Consider the following 18,798-nt stretch of genomic DNA (forward strand, 5'->3'; position numbering starts at 1 on the left):
ATGATGAAGCGACTGTGTTTTAACTCAAAGTAGAGACAAATTAGTTGTTTTTGTAAAACACAAAAGTAAGCTCTGGCATTAAAATAGATAACTTAAGATTTGAATTGTGCAATTAATCCACCTTTTTTGTTTGTCTGTACTTTTAACGACAGTGCTTACCTTCCTGTATGCAAGTTTTCCTTTCAGCTATTCCCCCGTTGCCATTAATTTGAGGGGGCACTGTTGCTGCATCCTTGGCTTTGAATGATTGTGACTGGTTTTAAAGAACAAGCTAACTACAAAGAATGTGTCCCCCCACCCCCACCCTATCACAGAGCATTAACGAGGAGCAGCCAGAACTTTCTGTGCTTTAGTCCTCTTATGTGAAACTATCCAAACTGCGACTTAACAGATTTTTAGTCTTAAACAAGAGTCATACTCTTTAAATATATGGCATTTGCTACTTTAAACAGCAGCTCCTGTCTTTTACCTTACAATGTTTTCATATGCATTCATGGTTAGTGGTGACAGACTTTCTTTTTGTTGAGGGAGACAATAAAGACAATAAATGTAATGCTATTAAGAAAACTTTATTTTGCAAACCCTAACAAAAACCTTGTACGTTGTTAATAGTAATAATAAAACACTTGCAGGTTTTCTTTTTTGAACAGTATTTTTATTAAGATTTTTTCTTAAAAAGACAAAAACTAACAAAAACAAAAGCAGAACTGGGTGAACAGAGGGCAGCAAAATACAATGTTGCATCAATAAAGCATCACATATCAACAGGTTTTCAAGATCGAGGTGAGTGGGCCACTGGGGGTATGTTGGAGGTTTTCTCAGGAAGATCAGTTAAGACTTTTTTAAAAAAATGTTTAATTAATGGCTTATGATTTATTAATCCTCAATAAAGACAGCACTTTTACTCTTGGGATCTTATTAGACAGTGCCCACTTTAAATTATGCAGAATTCATTATTCACTCTATTGCCTCAATTTTCCTTACATGTGTGATTTGCTGGCCTCGCTGATTTTGCATTTTAGAGATTCAAACTTAACCAAATCTTGTTTCGGTTTTGAACCTCTGCACCTCTGAACGTTTCACACTTGTGGCTCTTTTCTATTGGCGCAGAAGTGAAATTAAGACACGTCTGGAATGCCACGAAACGCAACGAGGAGACCGACAGCTCGTTGGCCAATCATAGGACGAGTCCGCCTGGCACTGTCAATGACGACACGCTTGAAGAACCAATCAAACGCCAGGATCTGGGAGGGGCTGGTTTGTTGACAGGAAGTGTATGAGGCGGAATCACTACCACAGCCTCTCCTGCTAGCCTTCTTAGGCTGACAAACGGCGGATTTGGCTTTCTTTCACCACCTCGGAGGCATGTGGACTTGAATTATGCGTTTCAAGACCGACCCGGGGCAAAGATGCAATGGAGGTCGATAGTAGTTGGTCTGGTCGTGTTGAGACTCTCCCTCAGCTGGGTGTTGTGGTTAGCCTTCGGACTGGGACCTAACGTTAGCTGGGGCTTCAACTTCCCCCTCAGTTTCAATTTGCACAAATTAGACTTGCTGTTCAGGGAGGAGAAAGGCACCGAACCGAGCGGAACCTCCTGGTCTCAGCGAATACAAGCTCAGAAATATGAAGAGACGGCGACCACCTGTGCGAAGGCTGGAGAGGAGTCAGCCAGGGGATCCTACCTGAGCTTCTTCGATGGCAACAAGGACGAGTACGTCCGGAGATACGGCTCCTTCCCGGACGCGCTGAAAGCCAAGATGAAAGACATGGCAAAAGAGATGTTCTATTTCGGATATGACAATTATATGAAATATGCCTTTCCCGAGGACGAGCTGAATCCCATTGACTGTGAAGGGAGGGGTCCAGACGTGCTAAACCCGTGAGTCACTCAGCGCCGAACTGGCTGCACCTGCTGCCGTGATCCACAGCACACACTGCTGGACAGCCAGTTATCCTAACTGTTCTCAGTACACCGCGATTTGCATTTACTTTATAATCAAAGCAGCTCCCGGTGCGCTGCTACTGCTCTCAGTGCTGCCTACTGCTGCACAGGTTGTGGCTTACACACCAGTCGTTGGAAAGCACAGCAGGTCCCAAACTAAGTGGGTCTTAGGGACTCCGGGGGGTTTCTGTCATGTTATGGAGCTGGCTCCCTCATCATCCACTTAAAATTGGGATGGTGAGTAAGGAAATACGTACTCTCATAAAGACAGAGAGGAAAGGGCTGCAACTCAGAGTTAGGCAGTTCATTATATGACAGAAAAGTGTGCCCATTGAAGCTTACAAAAAGCACTTAAAAAACAGTAATTTAAGCTGAACACAGTTCGACCGCTCAGTTGTTAGGTAATGCAGTTCAGCACAAGTCTAGCCTTTGCAAGAAGCACACTCCCACATCCATTTATTTGCCTGTGTGCTGCTTATCTTTGTGTTCAAATGTTACACTCTGAGGAGAAAAATACACTGTGCACTAGTTTAGCTAAAACAGCAGAGGATTGTACTCCCCAGGGCAGAACAGACAGCCCGACAGGAAAGATGTCAAAGAGCATTCTGATTTATTTGTGTGTACGAACATTTCTTTTGTAATAGGTCATCTTATGAAAAGTTTTACTGTTCAACCTGTTGTCTTAAAATTTCTAGGTCACCTGTTGCAGCAAATAACCATTGTGTGAAAGGTGCAAAACAAGCAATAAAACAATAAAAAATGGGGGCTGCACAGTGGAGTCGTGATTAGCACTTTCGCCTTGCAGCAAGAAGATCCCCGGTTCAAATCCCGGCCTGGGCCTGGGATCTTTCTCCATGGAGTTTGCATGTTCTCCCTGTGCATGTGTGGGTTTTCTCCGGGCACTCCGGCTTCCTCCCACAGTCCAAAAATATGCTGAGGTTAATTGATTACTCTAAATTGCCCGTAGGTGTGAATGTGAGTGTGATTGTTTGTCTGTATATGTAGCCCTGTGACAGACTGGTGACCTGTCCAGGGTGACCCCTGCCTTCACCCGAGTCAGCTGGGATAGACTCCAGCACCCCCCGAGACCCTAGTGAGGATAAAGCGGTGTATAGAGAATGGAGGGAATAAAAAATGGAAATAAGATCTGCTAAACAGAAGCAAATTTGAAAGAAAACCAAAGTGTTCTGCACGCTGTCTATCATTTAAACTAATTTCCTAAGAGTTTTCTTTCCTCATAAGCAAATCTGAAATGTCGAATGAAAGCAAATCTGTTCAGGTTATGAGATGTCTCCCTCAAAATATAAATATAACTGCCTTGAATGTATTTCCTTTGAGGTTGCTAAAGTTAATGACAACTGACAGTGGGAGGACTGTATTCAGAAATCATCTTGGTGTGTACAAGATAATAAATGCTTGTCTCAAGTTTAGACAGGTTCTTTTAAAGTAAAAACTTCCAGCTGCTGAGGCAGCAATGTTATACATCAACTCTTCTTCTAGTTCTACAATGCAAATGGCACTTTAGAAATGTGTCGCAGGTTTTGTATTTAGTTTAAATAAAACCTGCTTTACACATGCAAAGAACATGCAGAGCTGCAGCGAAGTAATTATGCCTCTAGTGGAGCTGAAATAACTTGTCCGTCGTCAGAAAATTTGTCAACCCTTTGGTAGTTCATTTCAGCATGTGAATTTTAAGGATTTCTTTCTTTTCATATTTACTAATTAATTGAAATCACTATAATTGGGTTTTGGGCTGTTGGTTGGGCAACAGAAGTCGATCAAGAAAGGCTTCAGGAAACTTTGATGCACAGTTTTTTCCTCTGTTTTGTGACATTTAAAGACCAAAGCAAATAGTCAAATAATAATCAGCAGGTTGTGTGAAAGTAGAAAATAATTGTCAGCTGTGTTTCTGTCCTATGTTGTTAATAGCTATGTTAATGGAGAACGGCAATCCTCTGTCTTCAGATCAGCTTTCTTTTCTTTTATTGGGCTCTCACAATTCCCAAACTGTTGTTGATGCGAGATCAGACAGTTCAAGAGCAAATCCTCTACTTAGTGGGAAGACTTAACATCTAGAATTAAAATGTCTGCCGTTCTTTTCATCTTATCAGTAAGGATAAGACTTTGCTCTCACATCGAAACGCTTCACTTTGTAGTTGAATTTAAATACCCTTTCTGTTTTGTGATTTGTTAATTGTGTCTTCCACTTGTGCATGACGCCACAGAGTCTGTTTCACTGCCTCTATTTCAGGTCAAACATCAACATAAATGATGTCTTGGGGAACTACTCACTCACACTTATTGACACCTTAGACACCCTGTTGGTAAGTAGTTTTTCTCGTTTAGTGGAGCTTCTTTTGTCATCGCTCGTAGAAAGCAAAGTTGAGCATTTGAAGACAGAATATGTGCAAAATTTATAAGAAGACTTTGCTTACAGATTGTGTTTACTTAAAACATGAGCTTCGTGAGGAGCTTATGACAGATTTGTGTAGAGACGTAACATTTGCACACAGTGTTTACCCTTTACCTGCTGTTACATCTAGTGCAGTGGTGGTTTGTACTTCCTCTGTTGCAAAATGTGGGTTTTGTGCCATCTTGTGTGTGGAGTCAGGTGTGATTGTTAATGTGTCAGCCTTAAACTGACATTTCAGAGTGTTCTCTTTTGCAGTCAGCTGTAACATTCCCACTAGTAAACAAAATGTTATAGTATCATTAAGAAAAATGTTAATTTAATGTGGTTATTGTGCTGTTGTTTTTTTCACAGGTGCTCGGCAATGTGACAGAGTTCCAGAGAGCCGTCAAACTGGTTATCGATACTGTATCTTTTGACAAGGACTCAACTGTCCAAGTATTTGAGGCAAACATCAGGTACAAATGCCACTACTACTGTTTCCAGGAACTACTGTGATTGCAGTGTGAAGTTAAAGTCAGATATCAGGGTGGTTTCTAGAAGAGATACAAGTTTCTTTTTTATTGTCACCTTTATTTGTCGGTTCAGACATGTAATCTTTTAGCATTTTAAGAGTCTTTCGTATACTCTACTCCACTTTTCATTATTACTTTAGTGAATTTGTCCTTCTTTAAGCAACTCACAACAGCATTTCTTTCCATAGAGAAAGAAAGAAATGGTTTCAGTTGTACAAATACAAAATAGAAACCCAGAAGCAAGACAGACATTATTTTTTGTAGCTATTCAAGTTTAACTGTATAGACCAAACTTGATTAGTCTTGATAATTATTGATTACTGCTATTAGCCAAATCAGGATGAGTGTTGTCTCTAATGTTTCAAACTAAGCAATTGCATTACTGCAGCAAACCATTATCTTTCTGTGTTGAGCCCCCAGTATAAGAATTCATTTTTCTTTGAAGGATATTGGGAAGCCTGATCTCAGCGCATATTCTGCTGACTGACCCAAAACATCCATTTGGCAAGGTGGGCTTTGAAGGTTACGATAATGAGCTGCTGCACTTGGCTCATGACTTGGCTGTCCGTTTGCTGCCAGCCTTTGAGAACACCAGCACAGGCATCCCCTACCCCAGGGTGAGTGGCCCTGCTCTGGTCAAAGTACTGAGTTATCGCAGTTCTAGGAACCATAATGTAAAGAATGAAACATCACTCAGAGGCTTTATTTTTTTCTATCAGGTGAACCTGAAGAGTGGAGTTCCTCCTGACAGCATCAATGAGACGTGTACTGCAGGCGCTGGGTCCCTGCTGGTGGAATTTGGGATTTTGAGTCGCTTGATCGGAGATTCCACATTTGAGTGGGTAGCCAGACGAGCCGTCAGAGCTCTGTGGAACCTGAGAAGCAATGAAACCGGTCTGCTGGGTAAGTACAGCTCTGCGAAAACCTCTTTCTTGCCTTCTTGCTGTTGTTTTATTTATGCTTGTGACTCCCTCAAATGATAAAAGTCATGACAGGAAAATATGATGCCTGCAGTTCACACACAATTTAAAGCAGCTCTCTGTGATTTCTTTGTGTAGGGAACGTGGTTAACATCCAAACAGGCCAGTGGGTTGGCAAGCAGAGCGGCCTCGGAGCTGGTATGGACTCCTTCTATGAGTATTTGCTGAAATCGTACATCCTTTTTGGTGAAAAAGAGGACTACCGGATGTTTCAAGCTGCTTATGAGAGCATACAGAACCACCTGAGAAGAGGGTGAGTCCCACGTTGGAAGAGCAGGATTCAGTAGTGGGTGTGCATTTGGTAACTGTATGTGTTGGTGTCATTAAGAAGCTTCACATGAGGCTGCAACTGAAATGTGAAACTATGTAAATCAGTTCCTGTTGGATAAGCCAGACGAAGATGAACTGAAACCGCTGCTCTGAAGGATGTGGAAATCTGAATTCCGAAACTTGACTTTCATGTCATGAGATGTGTGATGGGACATCCCCATTTCCACACAGACGTCTTCCTCCTCACTAACCACATGTAGCTACAGTAGCTGTTAATAAGCAAGACACATAATTGTCAGTATCCTAGTTTTCAGTGGAAAAAGCAGAAATATGTCATTGCGCTTTAGGTGTGTCTATATTTGTGCCGTTATGATAAGATGATGCTAGAAGCATACTCAGCTCTCTACACAGAGTAGTATTACGTATTTTAAAACCCTTTCTCCTGCTGTCTTTACAGGCGGGAGTCCTGCAATGAAGGAGAGGGCGACCCACCTCTCTATGTTAATGTGAACATGTTCAGCGGTGAGATAATGAACACCTGGATCGACTCCCTTCAGGCCTTCTTTCCTGGGCTGCAGGTGTGTACTTTCAGCTGTCCGAGATCTTGTGCTAACGCTTAAAAATGTGTTGTGGTGTTGATCCAACATATGCAATACTCTGTGTTGAAGGTGCTGAATGGTGATGTGGATAATGCCATTTGCCTACACGCTTTCTACTATGCCATCTGGAAGCGCTTCGGGGCTTTGCCGGAGAGGTACAACTGGCAGCTGCAGGCTCCTGATGTGCTCTTCTACCCTTTAAGGCCGGAGCTGGTGGAGTCAACTTACCTGCTGTACCAGGTAACAGTACTGACTTGTTGTTCACAGCGTTGACAGTGGTGGATGTTGGTTATCTGTTATACTTTTTTTTTAATTGTCAATTTCCACAGGCGACCAAAAATCCTTTCTATTTGCATGTTGGAATGGATATTCTTCAGAGCCTTGAGGAAAATGCCAAAGTCAGGTATGGATCATGTAATTGCGTTTAATGTTGCCTTACAGTTAATAAGCAGTTTGGGGGAGTTTTGCAATATCTTTTGTGTGTTATTTGTGCTGAGCAGAGCTGTGTTATTTAATAATGTAATCTTTTTTTTTACCATCAGCAATTAGATTATTTAATTCTAAAGTAAACGGATGAGACCCCAGACAATTGAATTTCCCTTCAGGATTAATAAAGTTATTGTATTGTTGTATTTGCAGATGTGGGTATGCAACTCTGCACCACGTCGTGGACAAATCCAAAGAGGATCGCATGGAGAGCTTTTTCCTGAGTGAGACCTGCAAATACCTTTACCTGGTAGGTTACGCCTGAGATAGTCGGACATAAAACTGGATAATATATGAGTATAATAACATAAGAGAAAATATGATACTAGATGTGTTTTAACACAAGTTATTGCAATAGATTTAAAGATTACCTGCTGGTTTTTAGGATTAGAGTGATGTAAAGTAATTTAAAAAAGGATTGTAGATGTAATCCCATTTTACCCATTCCCTTTCCTTGTAATTATTGCTGTGGCCAATCTAGGTTTTATATCATAGATTAATTGTTAAAATGGCAAAAAATGGTGAAAATACAATCACAGTTTGCTCGAGCTTCATTTGTAAATTGCTTAATTAATTCACATCAGCAGCTGCAAACCCATAGATGTTTAATTTATCATGATATCAACAAGAAAAGAGCAACACACAACATTTGAGAAGCTGAGAACAGCTTGTTGTTTTAGTACTGTTTCATTTGCTGTATATGGAACCTGTTTATCTTGTTGTATGTTCCCTCTTGACCAGGTTGGTATCGAAAATGAGAACTTGTTCTCAGCTAACTCACCTGGTAAAATAAAGGTTAAATGAATAAAAAATAATTTGCATATTTGCAGGATAATTGACTTAAACCATCATTAGTTAACATTATGTGCTTGCCATTTGCCGCTCATTTTAGGGGATTTTGTCCTCTCCTTCCACTGTCTACATGTTACTGGTTTTAAAATCTGCTCTGCTACAACCTCCAGGCACTAAACGATCACACTGAAAAGTTTTGCAAAGAGTTTCAGTTGTATAGTGAGGGATCTCTGCTACTGTTTTGATGAATCATCCTTTGTAATGGCAGTGCCCATGTCCTTGTGTGCGAATGTTATTTCAAAGGAACACTGAAGCTGCGTCCTTGCTTAGCTCAGCCTCAGACAATTGTGGTGATTAAAAAAAATTACAGTGAGGACATCTCTTTGGATGAAAGCGGCTGCTTTTACAGCTAGACTATTACGTACGACATAAGGGAGTGTCTAAGCAGACTATCACAATCTTAAATTCAAGGTATTTCATTGAAAATCTCACCTTATTTAATTTGATTTGCAAATGTGACCCAACAGTGTAAAATTCGAGTTCTTTCTTGGCTCAACCTTGTCTGGACGGTCATTTAGATAAAAATCTTTCTCGTGTTGCAGCTGTTTGATGAGGACAACCCCCTTCACAAATCCGATAACAAGTACATCTTCACCACAGAGGGCCACGTCGTGCCCATAGACAAGCGCTTCAGGGAGAAACAGTGGAATGACTTGTTTCCATGTGAGGAGGGAGCGCTGGCAGAAAGAGAACCACACAGCCAGCCAGCTCCGAGCAACATCAGCAACGTAAGGCTGTATTACCCATCCACCCCGAATCACTGCTCTCACCATCTTCTGTGTCTGATGTAACTTATTGTGATGGTAAAAATCACCTCTTGCTGTCACAGTCACAGTCTTTCCTTTGCTCTCTGCAGTGTAACAGGATCCCAGAGGAGCGACGGTACGCTCTGCCATTGAAGAGCGTCTACATGAGGCAGATCGATCATATGGTGGGACTTTTTTGAGCGAGTGAAAGGATGTGGTGACATTTGCATGAACAGGCCTTGGAAGAAATCCACTGTTGGTCAGAATCCTCATCATATCTGTTCTGCTGCTCAGGAACCAGACAGCAACCTGACACTAAAGGAATCCTGAGAAAGCAGTGCGATTTCTTGTTGTATTAAATTAAGTTTGCGTCAGTGTTTTTGTTGTTTGGTGGGTGAGGATTTCAAATGAGGAGTCATCCTTTATTGTTTCTTTTTTGGCTGGTGACTAATTGAGATTGTTTAAGTGGTTTTAGGATAACTGGTGTGTTTTAGTGGAGCAAAAAATTGTCTGTTCAGGTTTGAGTGCATGTGCGATTGTGTGCGTGTTTGTGTGTATGTGTATTTTGAATTACAGCTGAGCTGTGAATCATATTATTTTTATGGGAACAGTGCCATCTAGCCACACATGTGTAAAACGTATAGCCTATAAAAATACTCACCTCTAAAAACATCTCTCTGAACATGATGATTAGTGCCTCTTTGCAGTTGATTCACTCGACTAGATCAGTGCTTTCACATAAGGGCTTCACATTACCAGATAATAACAGGCGATGACTTATGCACATACTGTAAAACCCTGTTTCCTGTGAGGTTGTAACATGTTTCAGATTGTGCCTGAAGGAACACTGTTGATCTTTTGTACATCTGAGGCAAGTCTTCAAAATTATTCAAACAGTTGTCACGTCTCTTTGACTCTAAATCATTTGTTTTCTTTTTCATAAAGAGCAATATTGCAAGGATTTTAAATTGGCTTCTATTCTGGTTTTGTTTTGCACATTTGTCAAGTAGAAACAGAAGCATTGATCTCTCAGGCTCGTAGTTACTCCATGTCTTACTGTGGGGACATAGATGTGCCATGACCGAATGAGAGAGAGGTTCATGATGACTCTTTAAAGTGCCTTCAATTTGTATAGGTCTTTCTGGATGCTGTACAGTGCATATTAGTTATAGATAACATGTTTGAATATGTTCTGAGGCCACTGTTATTGCACAAAAAATGTCATTCCATGTGTATGTTCAGTTTTACGCTGATTATGACATTACGCTCCTCTTTAGACATGACAAAACAAGCCATAAAATGTTTTTTTTTTTAAGGTTTAAAAAGTGAAAATGTGACTGTTTTCTTGTATTTTTCTGTCAGGCATATTGCTACACCGCTTCTCCTGCATAGTTTCAGGTTCTTGTTTAGATTCGACAGAAATTGTCATTTGCTGTTTCTCTTAAGTGCACATCATGCCGGTTGATTGTCGTGGTGAGAACTCAGGGTTTAAAAGAAACAAAAATGAATGAATGAATGCTTTCATAAAAAAATCTTAACTTTCTTGAAATGTTGCCTACAATGTCTTAGGATAGCCTTAGATATTTATAATGCAAATGTTACAACTTGGTCATCTGAGGTCAAAGAATAGCTACACTGAAATCCAGTTGTACTGTGATTATTCACTTTTGTTCCTCACACAGGCAGAAAAACTGTGATGTTTGATTCATGTACAGCTCTGCTGAGGTGTATTTTCCGGCTGGTTCATTTTTTGCCAAACATCCTGACTGTACTGGCTGTGTTACTCATTTATGTCTGAACTTAAGTATCTTTGGTTTTGGGAGACATCTGTTCATTTTCTCAAGTGTTGTTTAAACTGTCTCCGCTCATATCAGTGACATTACCTGAATCACTTCTTCTCAAATTATTTTTAAAGGAACAGTTTGAGATTCTGGATAATGATGTTTATTCACTTTCTCGCTAAGAGTTAAATGCAAAGATCGATATCACTTGATAGCCTGAGCGATGCTTGCGTGCAGAATGCCAGCTGTGTTGCAAACTTTTGCTGCACAGAAATTGCTGATATTTGCTCTCACAGGCTCATTCATGGATCTTGAAAGTATGGTGTTTTGGTTAGTGAACTGTCAAAATGAGTTGCTGCTACTTCCAGCAGCCGCTTACCTTAGGTTAGCACAAAGACTGAAAACATGGAACAGTTTGCTTGACTCTGATCATAACAAATTATATTTACAAGCACTGTGTATGTCACTACTCAAATCACATTTGTTTAATGTGTACAAAAAAATAAATCTTATAACACTGCTTTGTGGTTTAACAAAATTGACCAAGACATAACATGATAGCTTGTGATATTTAGAGGTGCAAATAGCTGATTTTTGATCACTGTTTCCACTCTTTGTGCTAAACTAAGGTATCCAGCCACTGAATGTAGCGTCACATTTATCGTGCAGACCCACGAGTTATATTGGTCTGATCATCTAACTCTGCAAGAATTCTCAAAATGCTGAACTGTTCCTTTAATCGGTATGAAAAACTAAATGTGTTCCATCCTAAACGTGCCAGGTTTCTTTGCTTTAAAGGAACCTGGAATATTCTGTGAAATCAATAAATGACGGATTATGAACAAGATGTTGCTTTGTTGCTCTAAATGTGTGAATAATGGAAAAAGTGCTGAGTTTTCTACAGAAGCTTTAATAGGTTAAATCAAGGTGTACAATTATTGGTTTCTGTACAGGATAGTTGGCTCAAAGGCCTAGACTTTTATTTAACTTTTTAAACAAAGATTTTCAAATTGAAGTTTAATACGTCTACCACTCAACAGTGTTACAGATCAACATGGTATCACATTACTTCATGAAAGGTCCAATAGAAATCTGTTTAAATATATACACTGGCCCTTTTAAACTACTGCAAAATGTTACAGTTTTCTAACACAAATTTTCTGTGACCTGCTTGAATTGTGTTTCAAAGTGTCTGTACATAAAAGCCATTTCTAGTGACAAGTTCATTTAAAATCTCTAACAGAGGCTGAAGTGCATATGCAGGTGGTGAGGCCATCTGGTTTGCTCTTCGGCTGTATACTGACCACTTACTGGAGCGTAGAGACAATGCGTTAGCTGGACATCTATTCACATTAGTACATGTGAGAAGAAATCACTTTATGCTGACAGAAGCTTTTGATGTCTTAACTACAGATCACACGACCCTCCAAAGATGAGTTCAAGAGACTCAGAGAAAAGTTAATTTGACTAAAATTCAACTCATCTGAAATTTGCACAGAATTTTCTGATGGAAGGAGCTGTCTTTGGTCAAAGCTACAACTTAGATTGGAACACAACAAATTGATTAGATGTTTTTTGCATTCGCTGGTTTGAGGATGGCTGTTTGAGGGGGCAGTTTTCATCTTCAGTCCTCCGTTTGAATTGAAGAAAGGTTTGTGGAATGTGACGGTGACCACAGCACCTGCAGAAACAGAATCGCTGTTAGACGGTCAGTCTGTTAGTTTCAAGTATCATTATAGCACTTTGTTAACTTTTCTCACCTTGGCTGGGTTTCTTGGTGTGGCTTTTAGAAGAGACCACAATCTTTCAGGTTTTCTTTGATGATGATGTCGGTTACGGCATCGAACACAAACTTGACGTTCTCTGTGTCTGTGGCACAGGTCATGTGAGAGTAGACTTCTTTGATGTCTCGGCGCATGTTCAGGTCCAAGAACTGGATTTTGATGTAGTTACCAGCGTCTTCATAGGTGTTGGGACCTGGAAAAGGTGATATCAAGGTCATGTTTCATTTAATTTCATTTCTTAAGTCTGAGAATAGGCCATAATCTAAGCACAGTGAGGATCTCACCATCATATTCAGGGAAGCACATGCTGAGATGAGCTTTCTTGATCTTCTCAATGAACACATCTTTCTTGTTGAGGAAGAGTACGATGGAAGTGGTGGCAAAGTAGCGGTGGTTGCAGATACTGTTGAACAAGTGCAGACTCTCGTGCATTCGATTCTGAAAGAAAAGTTGCATTCAAATACCCGTCGAGAGTATTGCAAGCAAACCAACTGTAGAGCACCCAAGGAGACGAAAGTTATAAAGAAGATTGTCATACCACTTCATCATCCTCCACCAGCACCATGTCGTAGGCGCTCAAAGCAGCAATGAAGATGATACAGGTCACACCTTCAAAACAGTGAATCCACTTCTTCCGCTCTGACCTCTGGCCACCCACATCAAACATTCTACATGGAAATAGAAGCAGATTTTCTGTACGATTGCCATTGTGCAAACGGGGAGCCCAGCTAATGTTGAATCAATGTTTTCCTCTTGGGAATTAGTGCACTACCCGACCTGAAATTAAGATCTTTGAAGGAGAACTGGGTCTCGATGATACCAGTGGTCTTTACTCTTGATCGTAGCACATCCTGCTCAGTGGGTACATAGCCTGGCTGGATCAGTCGCTCCAAGTCATTCAGGTAGCTGTTGGAAAGTAAAATTCAGTCCCTGGCAACACCGATTAGAGACAGTGGACCAATTTTAGACATCATCTTATCTGATTTCTTACTATCCGGCAGAGTCGTTGAGCTGGTACTCTGAGGCCCTGTCAAAGCAAGCCTGTATGCCAGAGTCCTTCCACAGACGCAAGATGATGTCTGACAGCTCTTTAGGCATGGTGCCTTCCTCAATGGTGTCTGCAAGATGCATCAGTTTCCTGGCATCATCCTGCAGGGAGGATCCAAGAGGGCAGACACACATATAAGTTTGTTTCACAAAACTGAAATCAGTTTCTTCTAATGAGCATACGGAAGTGTTTGTCAGCGGCCATTACCTGCTGATCAGAATGACCGTAGTTAATATTGAGTGTGTTCATGGCCTTCACGATGGCCATGATGGACTGCAGGGTGTTGCTGTAGATGATGGTGATGAATTCCAAGCACTCTTCAAGTGAGTAACCATCTTTGTGGATAATTCTGGTGAGAAGACACAGTATTACAATACAGTATACATTGCTATCAAGAAGAAATGAGCCACTGCTTGATATTAAGTCAAATATCTTACTTCATCTGTTTGACAATAGTACTTTTGCCTGATTCTCCAGCACCTATAAGAGATACAAAACACAAATAATTAATCTGTTTGGTAAGATAGTACTTTATAGATTGATTTTTTTTTCTTTTTACAAACTTTATGCAAAATGTTCCATTTTCCAGGATTTGGGGAAATATCTTGTGGAAAAATTAAGATAATGGCAATTTTCCTAACCGTTGTTTTTTCAAATCTTGGGTTTTAGTAACTTGTATGAATACATGGTGTTAATTGCAGTAGTTATCTTGTGGCATTTGTAAGACTGAGGATCCCAGCAGGTCATAATACTTCTTACTTCAGGCCTAATCTTTTTCTCATGCCCCTGACCTACATTATTAGGAAGAGATGATACAGCTGAGAATGAAGAAATATGTGTAACATCCTGATATAGGTTGAGAACTGTTTGTACACAAGGCTAAAGGTAGAAACTTCTATTTGGCAGCTTATTATTTTCATTATAATGGCCAACAAATTTAAATATAAAAAAACTAAACATAAGATGAGAATCACCGCAGACATCACCAACTCATTTTTGTTCTTATTCATTTAATAAGATACTGTAATTTATTTAGGTTATGGTACTGGGACTCTGCTTGGGTTTGTGCCCTTCATGGTTAAGCCCTTTGTGCTAGAGGACCTGTTGTTTCAGGATTAACAGGGGATTGGCTTGAGTGATTATCAAAGTGTCTTAGCAGTTCAGTGACACGGGTTATTAAGCCTTTACTCAAACATCTTGCCTTCTTTCATCACCTTTACAAGTTTTACAATTAAACAATTTCAGTTTTTCAAGCTTGTTCAGATGAATAATGACTGTCACAGCAACCCTTGTACCTCAGTCCACAGCATCTGTTTATATGATTTACATGAATAGAAATGTACACATTATTAAGTCAAGAAAAAATAACAATTGACACAAGGAATAGATATTGTTACACTGCCTTTTCACCCCCAGCTTTTTCATACAAAGGTTATGTATCCCCTACATTTTAATTAGAATAAAAAGTGGAGTTAAAAAGTACTGCCATCTTCTCTATGGACCCTTAAACATCTTTAACCAGATGATGTATCTTAGCCGTTTTAATTCCTGGGTTTCCACTGAGCCAGTTTCTGTCTTTACCTAGCAGCAGCAGCTTGACAGTTCTCGCATCCTTGTCGGCATCCTCCTTCAGCTTCTTCTCCAGCTCTCTGGAGCGTTTCTCCTCAGCGCTAGCTCCAGCCCCCATCCTACTTTTCCTGGCTTGGTCCCCCTCTGTTCAAAAGCCAAGTGTCAGGAAAAATGGAAGCAGGTCCTAGCTACTCGCCTACTGTCTGATTAACCGGTGCAACTGATGCGTCAACAGCCTGCAGCACACACTGGAGAACTGTTTGAGCATTTTCCTGTCTTAGGAATGGATTTTGGGCGCCCTCTGGCCACCTGATCAGCGGTGGCCAATGGGGCACAAGGACAGGAGTGTTTTAGGGCAGAGCCAAAGGTGCGAATAGAAGCAGACCTACATCAGTGTAGGAGTGATCTAACCTTTAGGGGGACTTTGCTGTGCTCAGCGGAAGATGAACATCGGCTCAAGTGCTTATCTCTCTATGCTGTTCTAAGGTGTCTTGAAAAGTGAAGCATGTAAAGCTGAATGGTTTGGGTGTTTACATAGCTGGGAACATGGTTACCCCAAACTAAATTCAAGGATATGCACACTAGGATAGAGATAAACATTGAATCTGATGTTGGAAGAAGTGTGGTCTTGCATGTTTTGGCTTTTGAAAGAACGTTAATGATGCTACAACAGCTTTGTAATCTGTATTACAACAACGCCCCCCCCCCCCCCCCCCAAAAAAAAAAAAAAACAGCCCACACCAGACAACAGGCAGCTCCTACACAACCAGACCCTCAACTCCCTGTCCAAATATGAAGAAAGTCGTACAACTTAGTGGATACTGCAGACTGAAGGGTGAGACCTGAAGTGCTTAAAGAGCTTTGCGGTTTCACCTGACAGATCTCATTGACCCCAATCTGAAGCTGGTTAAGGATCCTAAGCTACTCACTTTCAATTATGTACACATGCATCTACAGGCTGTGTGTGTGTGTTCAGTGAACTACATTTTTCTACACATTCTGTAACTTGTTTTTTGTCCATGTGCTTTACCATTGCATGTCACTTCTGGTTAGAATTGTACTCTGTAAATGTATTGTCTCTTTAACTTCACCATGCTCTTTTGAGGATATGACAGTGATAAAACTCCTGAGTCACCACTGCGAAGATCAGCAGTAAACTGGCGTTACTGAGAGCATTTACTCAAGTACAGTAGCTACAGGGAATTTTGTTTTACTTTGCTAGACAACTACAGAAACTAGTTACTAATTTTGTATAAACAGCTGAGCAGTATACAGAACTGTGTAAAATAAAAGTAAAATTCTACTTTTACATTTTATCTATTCAAGTTATGACAGATATAAACTCATCTCTAGACACATTAGGCAGCAGTGTAGGATAAACTAAAGAGCTTAATGATGTCTTCGTACAAACTGAAACATTGTTTGTCCTAGTACTTGATGTTGTTCTTTTATTTTTAGTATAAAGTATTTTAAAGTGCGTACATCACAGAATATAGATATCAGTTACATGTCAGATGAAAGTTGAAACCCCCCCCAAAAAAACTTTCACTTCCTGATCAGCTTGAAACTACACTTTAAATAGAATACACTGAGGAGAGTACACTGGTTTTCCATTTTACTCAGAAAAAATGAAATGAAATTTAAATGACAAAGTACAACTAAATGAAGTGAAAAAACAAAGGGCTCAACTATCACACAGTGAACCTGCAAAAATATGATGTATTACACAAATTACAGCATCTGATAATCTATAAAAGGACCCAGAATCAGCTAAAATGGAACATATATTGCTTAGTCAAGGAAAATGTACCAATATTTGTTCTCAACAAGGTAGATTTTTAGTCATGAGTCAAAGGTGTGATCACGAAGAACAAAGAGACACACAAACAAGGAAATCTGTGATCAGTCATTGTTGGTCCCACTGTTCATGTTGCTGCTGGGATTGTTGTCTGTTGTCTGGCTTGACTGATAAGTCTGATTTTCTGCTGCACATGATATACCCCGTCTCCAGATCTTCCGATATGCTGCCTTGATTTTTTGCATTTTGAACGCATACACAACTGGGTTCACAGCTGAGTTAGCATGAGAAAGCAAAATACCAACATAGAATGCTGCTACAGGTACATCATTCTGCTTGCCGAAGTAAACAATGCAGTTCATTAAGTTGAGAGGGAGCCAGGACAGTGCAAACAGAGCCAAGACCAGCGACAGAGATCCTGCAAGCTGCTTCTCTTTCTTCAGGTAGTTCCGGGACTGTTTCGGGGTAACGTTGCCTGGTTTCTCGCGAAGGTTTCCTCGAATAGAACAGAAGATGTAGCTGTACAATGCAGTCATCACCAACAGAGGTGTCAAGGTGCAGAGAAAAAAATGGAAACAAACCAGGTAAGACATGGGGATGACGGCTACGAACTGGCAGACGAATGTAGAATTGACAGACTCAGGCAGGTCTTTGTGGTTGTACCATCCGAGAATGGGAGTGAAACTCAGTGGTATTGCACCAAGCCAACATGCAACGACCACCAGATAAGAATGTCTCTGGGTTACAGTCCTTTTGTACCTATGAAGAAACACAGCAGTAATTGGTGATGTAAAATGTGCATTCTGACATTCAGTGTAAAAACATGTAAAAATCGCATTTAGAATGTAAAGAAGTGCAAGTCATTTACCAGGCTGATGAAGGTTGACTAAAAATGCAAAGCCTGTGATTCAAAGGCGTGCCTAGCGCTGCTCTTTGAAGAAATCTTACCTGAGAGGGATGTAGACCCGCAGATAGCGATCCACTGCGATAGCCAGAAGAGACAGGACTGAAACCAGAGTGAACAGGATGACCACGCAGCTGATGAAGAGACAAGTGTGGAATGAAGTCTCCACTCGTCCGTCCACTACGACAGCCAGCGGTATGGCCACGCAGCCAACCATGAAGTCAGCCACAGCCAGAGACACGATGAGGCAGTATGTGGGCTGCTGAATGCTTTTACTGGTCCACAAAGCCAAAATAACCAACAAGTTACCGAGACAGCAGCTAACAGCAATGAGCACTTCCATCACTGTGTAAATCACTTCTCCAGCATCCATAGTGCCTCTTAGATGACAAATATCTGAGCCTCAATGCCCTGTGTGCCTTTGTGACTCTTCTGAAGAAGTCCTTCCCCTCAACATGCATCTACAATTTATCTACAGATCGAACCTTAGATAGGTCTGATGGTTTATGTGAGTTGAAAAAAAGACAGGCTGTCTAAAACAGGAGGCCACAAAACCACATCCTTGATGAAATGCAGGGCGGTTGTACCTCGAAACAAACCCATATTCACGGAAGGAGTCAGGACTCGAGCTTCTGGTTGTTTATGCATATGAGGGAAATTCTGTTTGCACACATTAGTGTGAAATATATTTCCGCTTATTGAAGCTACTTCTTGCTGTGAGCGCAAGTTCAGTGAGTGAGGCTGCACACATCAACCTTCCCAAAATAACCACTGATTGATTTGTGTGGAATTGGTACTCTGATAATACGAGACCCTTTCTAAAAGGTTTCTAAACATTTAGGAATAATATAACTTACTTACAGAACATTTTCATTTATGCAAAAATATCACTGTAGCTAAATTTAAGAGCTTCCCTAAGGATGTCATTTGCTTTTGTTTTTCTTCAGTTCCCCCAAAAACACACCATGTTAGCCAGTTCTTGGAAAACAAATGAAAATGTATAAATTCTGACATGGTATCAGTAGTAGACTTGTAAGGATAGCATACAGTATATACATTTACAATAGGGATGGGAATTTCGACTAATTTCCGAACCGACGAGTCGCTAATTTTA

At 40.5% G+C, this 18,798-nt stretch overlaps 3 protein-coding genes across 3 annotated transcripts; 1 reads left to right on the forward strand and 2 right to left on the reverse strand.

Annotated features, from left to right (window-relative positions):
* Positions 1 to 696: 696 nt before the first annotated feature.
* edem1 (ER degradation enhancer, mannosidase alpha-like 1) lies at positions 697 to 11,428 on the forward strand. The gene is made up of 12 exons (XM_022209773.2): positions 697 to 1,879; positions 4,194 to 4,266; positions 4,707 to 4,810; positions 5,313 to 5,484; positions 5,587 to 5,770; positions 5,926 to 6,100; positions 6,575 to 6,695; positions 6,786 to 6,956; positions 7,046 to 7,119; positions 7,356 to 7,452; positions 8,597 to 8,782; positions 8,911 to 11,428. Exons 1-12 carry the CDS (start codon positions 1,410 to 1,412, stop codon positions 8,998 to 9,000), a joined length of 1,917 nt encoding a protein of 638 aa, XP_022065465.1. The 5' UTR covers positions 697 to 1,409; the 3' UTR covers positions 9,001 to 11,428.
* A 43-nt stretch (positions 11,429 to 11,471) lies between these two features.
* Positions 11,472 to 15,234, reverse strand: gnat1 (guanine nucleotide binding protein (G protein), alpha transducing activity polypeptide 1). The gene is made up of 9 exons (XM_022209782.2): positions 14,995 to 15,234; positions 13,851 to 13,893; positions 13,621 to 13,762; positions 13,357 to 13,514; positions 13,143 to 13,271; positions 12,904 to 13,033; positions 12,650 to 12,803; positions 12,342 to 12,558; positions 11,472 to 12,262 (listed from the first exon to the last, which is right to left on the reverse strand). The coding sequence occupies exons 1-8, from the start codon at positions 15,098 to 15,100 to the stop codon at positions 12,368 to 12,370; spliced, it is 1,053 nt and encodes a 350-aa protein (XP_022065474.1). The 5' UTR covers positions 15,101 to 15,234; the 3' UTR covers positions 11,472 to 12,262; positions 12,342 to 12,367.
* A 1,179-nt stretch (positions 15,235 to 16,413) lies between these two features.
* On the reverse strand, positions 16,414 to 18,143 carry LOC110961960 (adenosine receptor A1-like). Its single transcript, XM_022209781.2, has 2 exons — positions 17,729 to 18,143; positions 16,414 to 17,539 (listed from the first exon to the last, which is right to left on the reverse strand). The coding sequence occupies exons 1-2, from the start codon at positions 18,055 to 18,057 to the stop codon at positions 16,885 to 16,887; spliced, it is 984 nt and encodes a 327-aa protein (XP_022065473.1). The 5' UTR covers positions 18,058 to 18,143; the 3' UTR covers positions 16,414 to 16,884.
* Between the last annotated feature and the right edge of the window lie 655 nt (positions 18,144 to 18,798).

The sequence above is a fragment of the Acanthochromis polyacanthus genome, chromosome 5 (genome assembly GCF_021347895.1).
Source record: "Acanthochromis polyacanthus isolate Apoly-LR-REF ecotype Palm Island chromosome 5, KAUST_Apoly_ChrSc, whole genome shotgun sequence".
Classification (NCBI taxonomy): Eukaryota; Metazoa; Chordata; class Actinopteri; family Pomacentridae; genus Acanthochromis; species Acanthochromis polyacanthus.

Excerpts from the sequence above, each read along its gene's own strand:
- edem1 (XM_022209773.2), top strand. The coding sequence starts at position 1,410 with ATGCAATGGAGGTCGATAGTAGTTGGTCTGGTCGTGTTGAGACTCTCC. Across the intron at positions 4,267-4,706 it reads ACACCTTAGACACCCTGTTG|GTGCTCGGCAATGTGACAGA; the intron begins GTAAGTAGTTTT and ends TTTTTTTCACAG. Across the intron at positions 8,783-8,910 it reads CTCCGAGCAACATCAGCAAC|TGTAACAGGATCCCAGAGGA; the intron begins GTAAGGCTGTAT and ends TGCTCTCTGCAG.
- gnat1 (XM_022209782.2), bottom strand. The coding sequence starts at position 15,100 with ATGGGGGCTGGAGCTAGCGCTGAGGAGAAACGCTCCAGAGAGCTGGAG. Across the intron at positions 13,894-14,994 it reads TGTCAAGCTGCTGCTGCTAG|GTGCTGGAGAATCAGGCAAA; the intron begins GTAAAGACAGAA and ends TATCTCTTATAG. Across the intron at positions 12,804-12,903 it reads TGGTGGAGGATGATGAAGTG|AATCGAATGCACGAGAGTCT; the intron begins GTATGACAATCT and ends CTTTTCTTTCAG.
- LOC110961960 (XM_022209781.2), bottom strand. The coding sequence starts at position 18,057 with ATGGATGCTGGAGAAGTGATTTACACAGTGATGGAAGTGCTCATTGCT. Across the intron at positions 17,540-17,728 it reads CGGGTCTACATCCCTCTCAG|GTACAAAAGGACTGTAACCC; the intron begins GTAAGATTTCTT and ends GTTTCTTCATAG.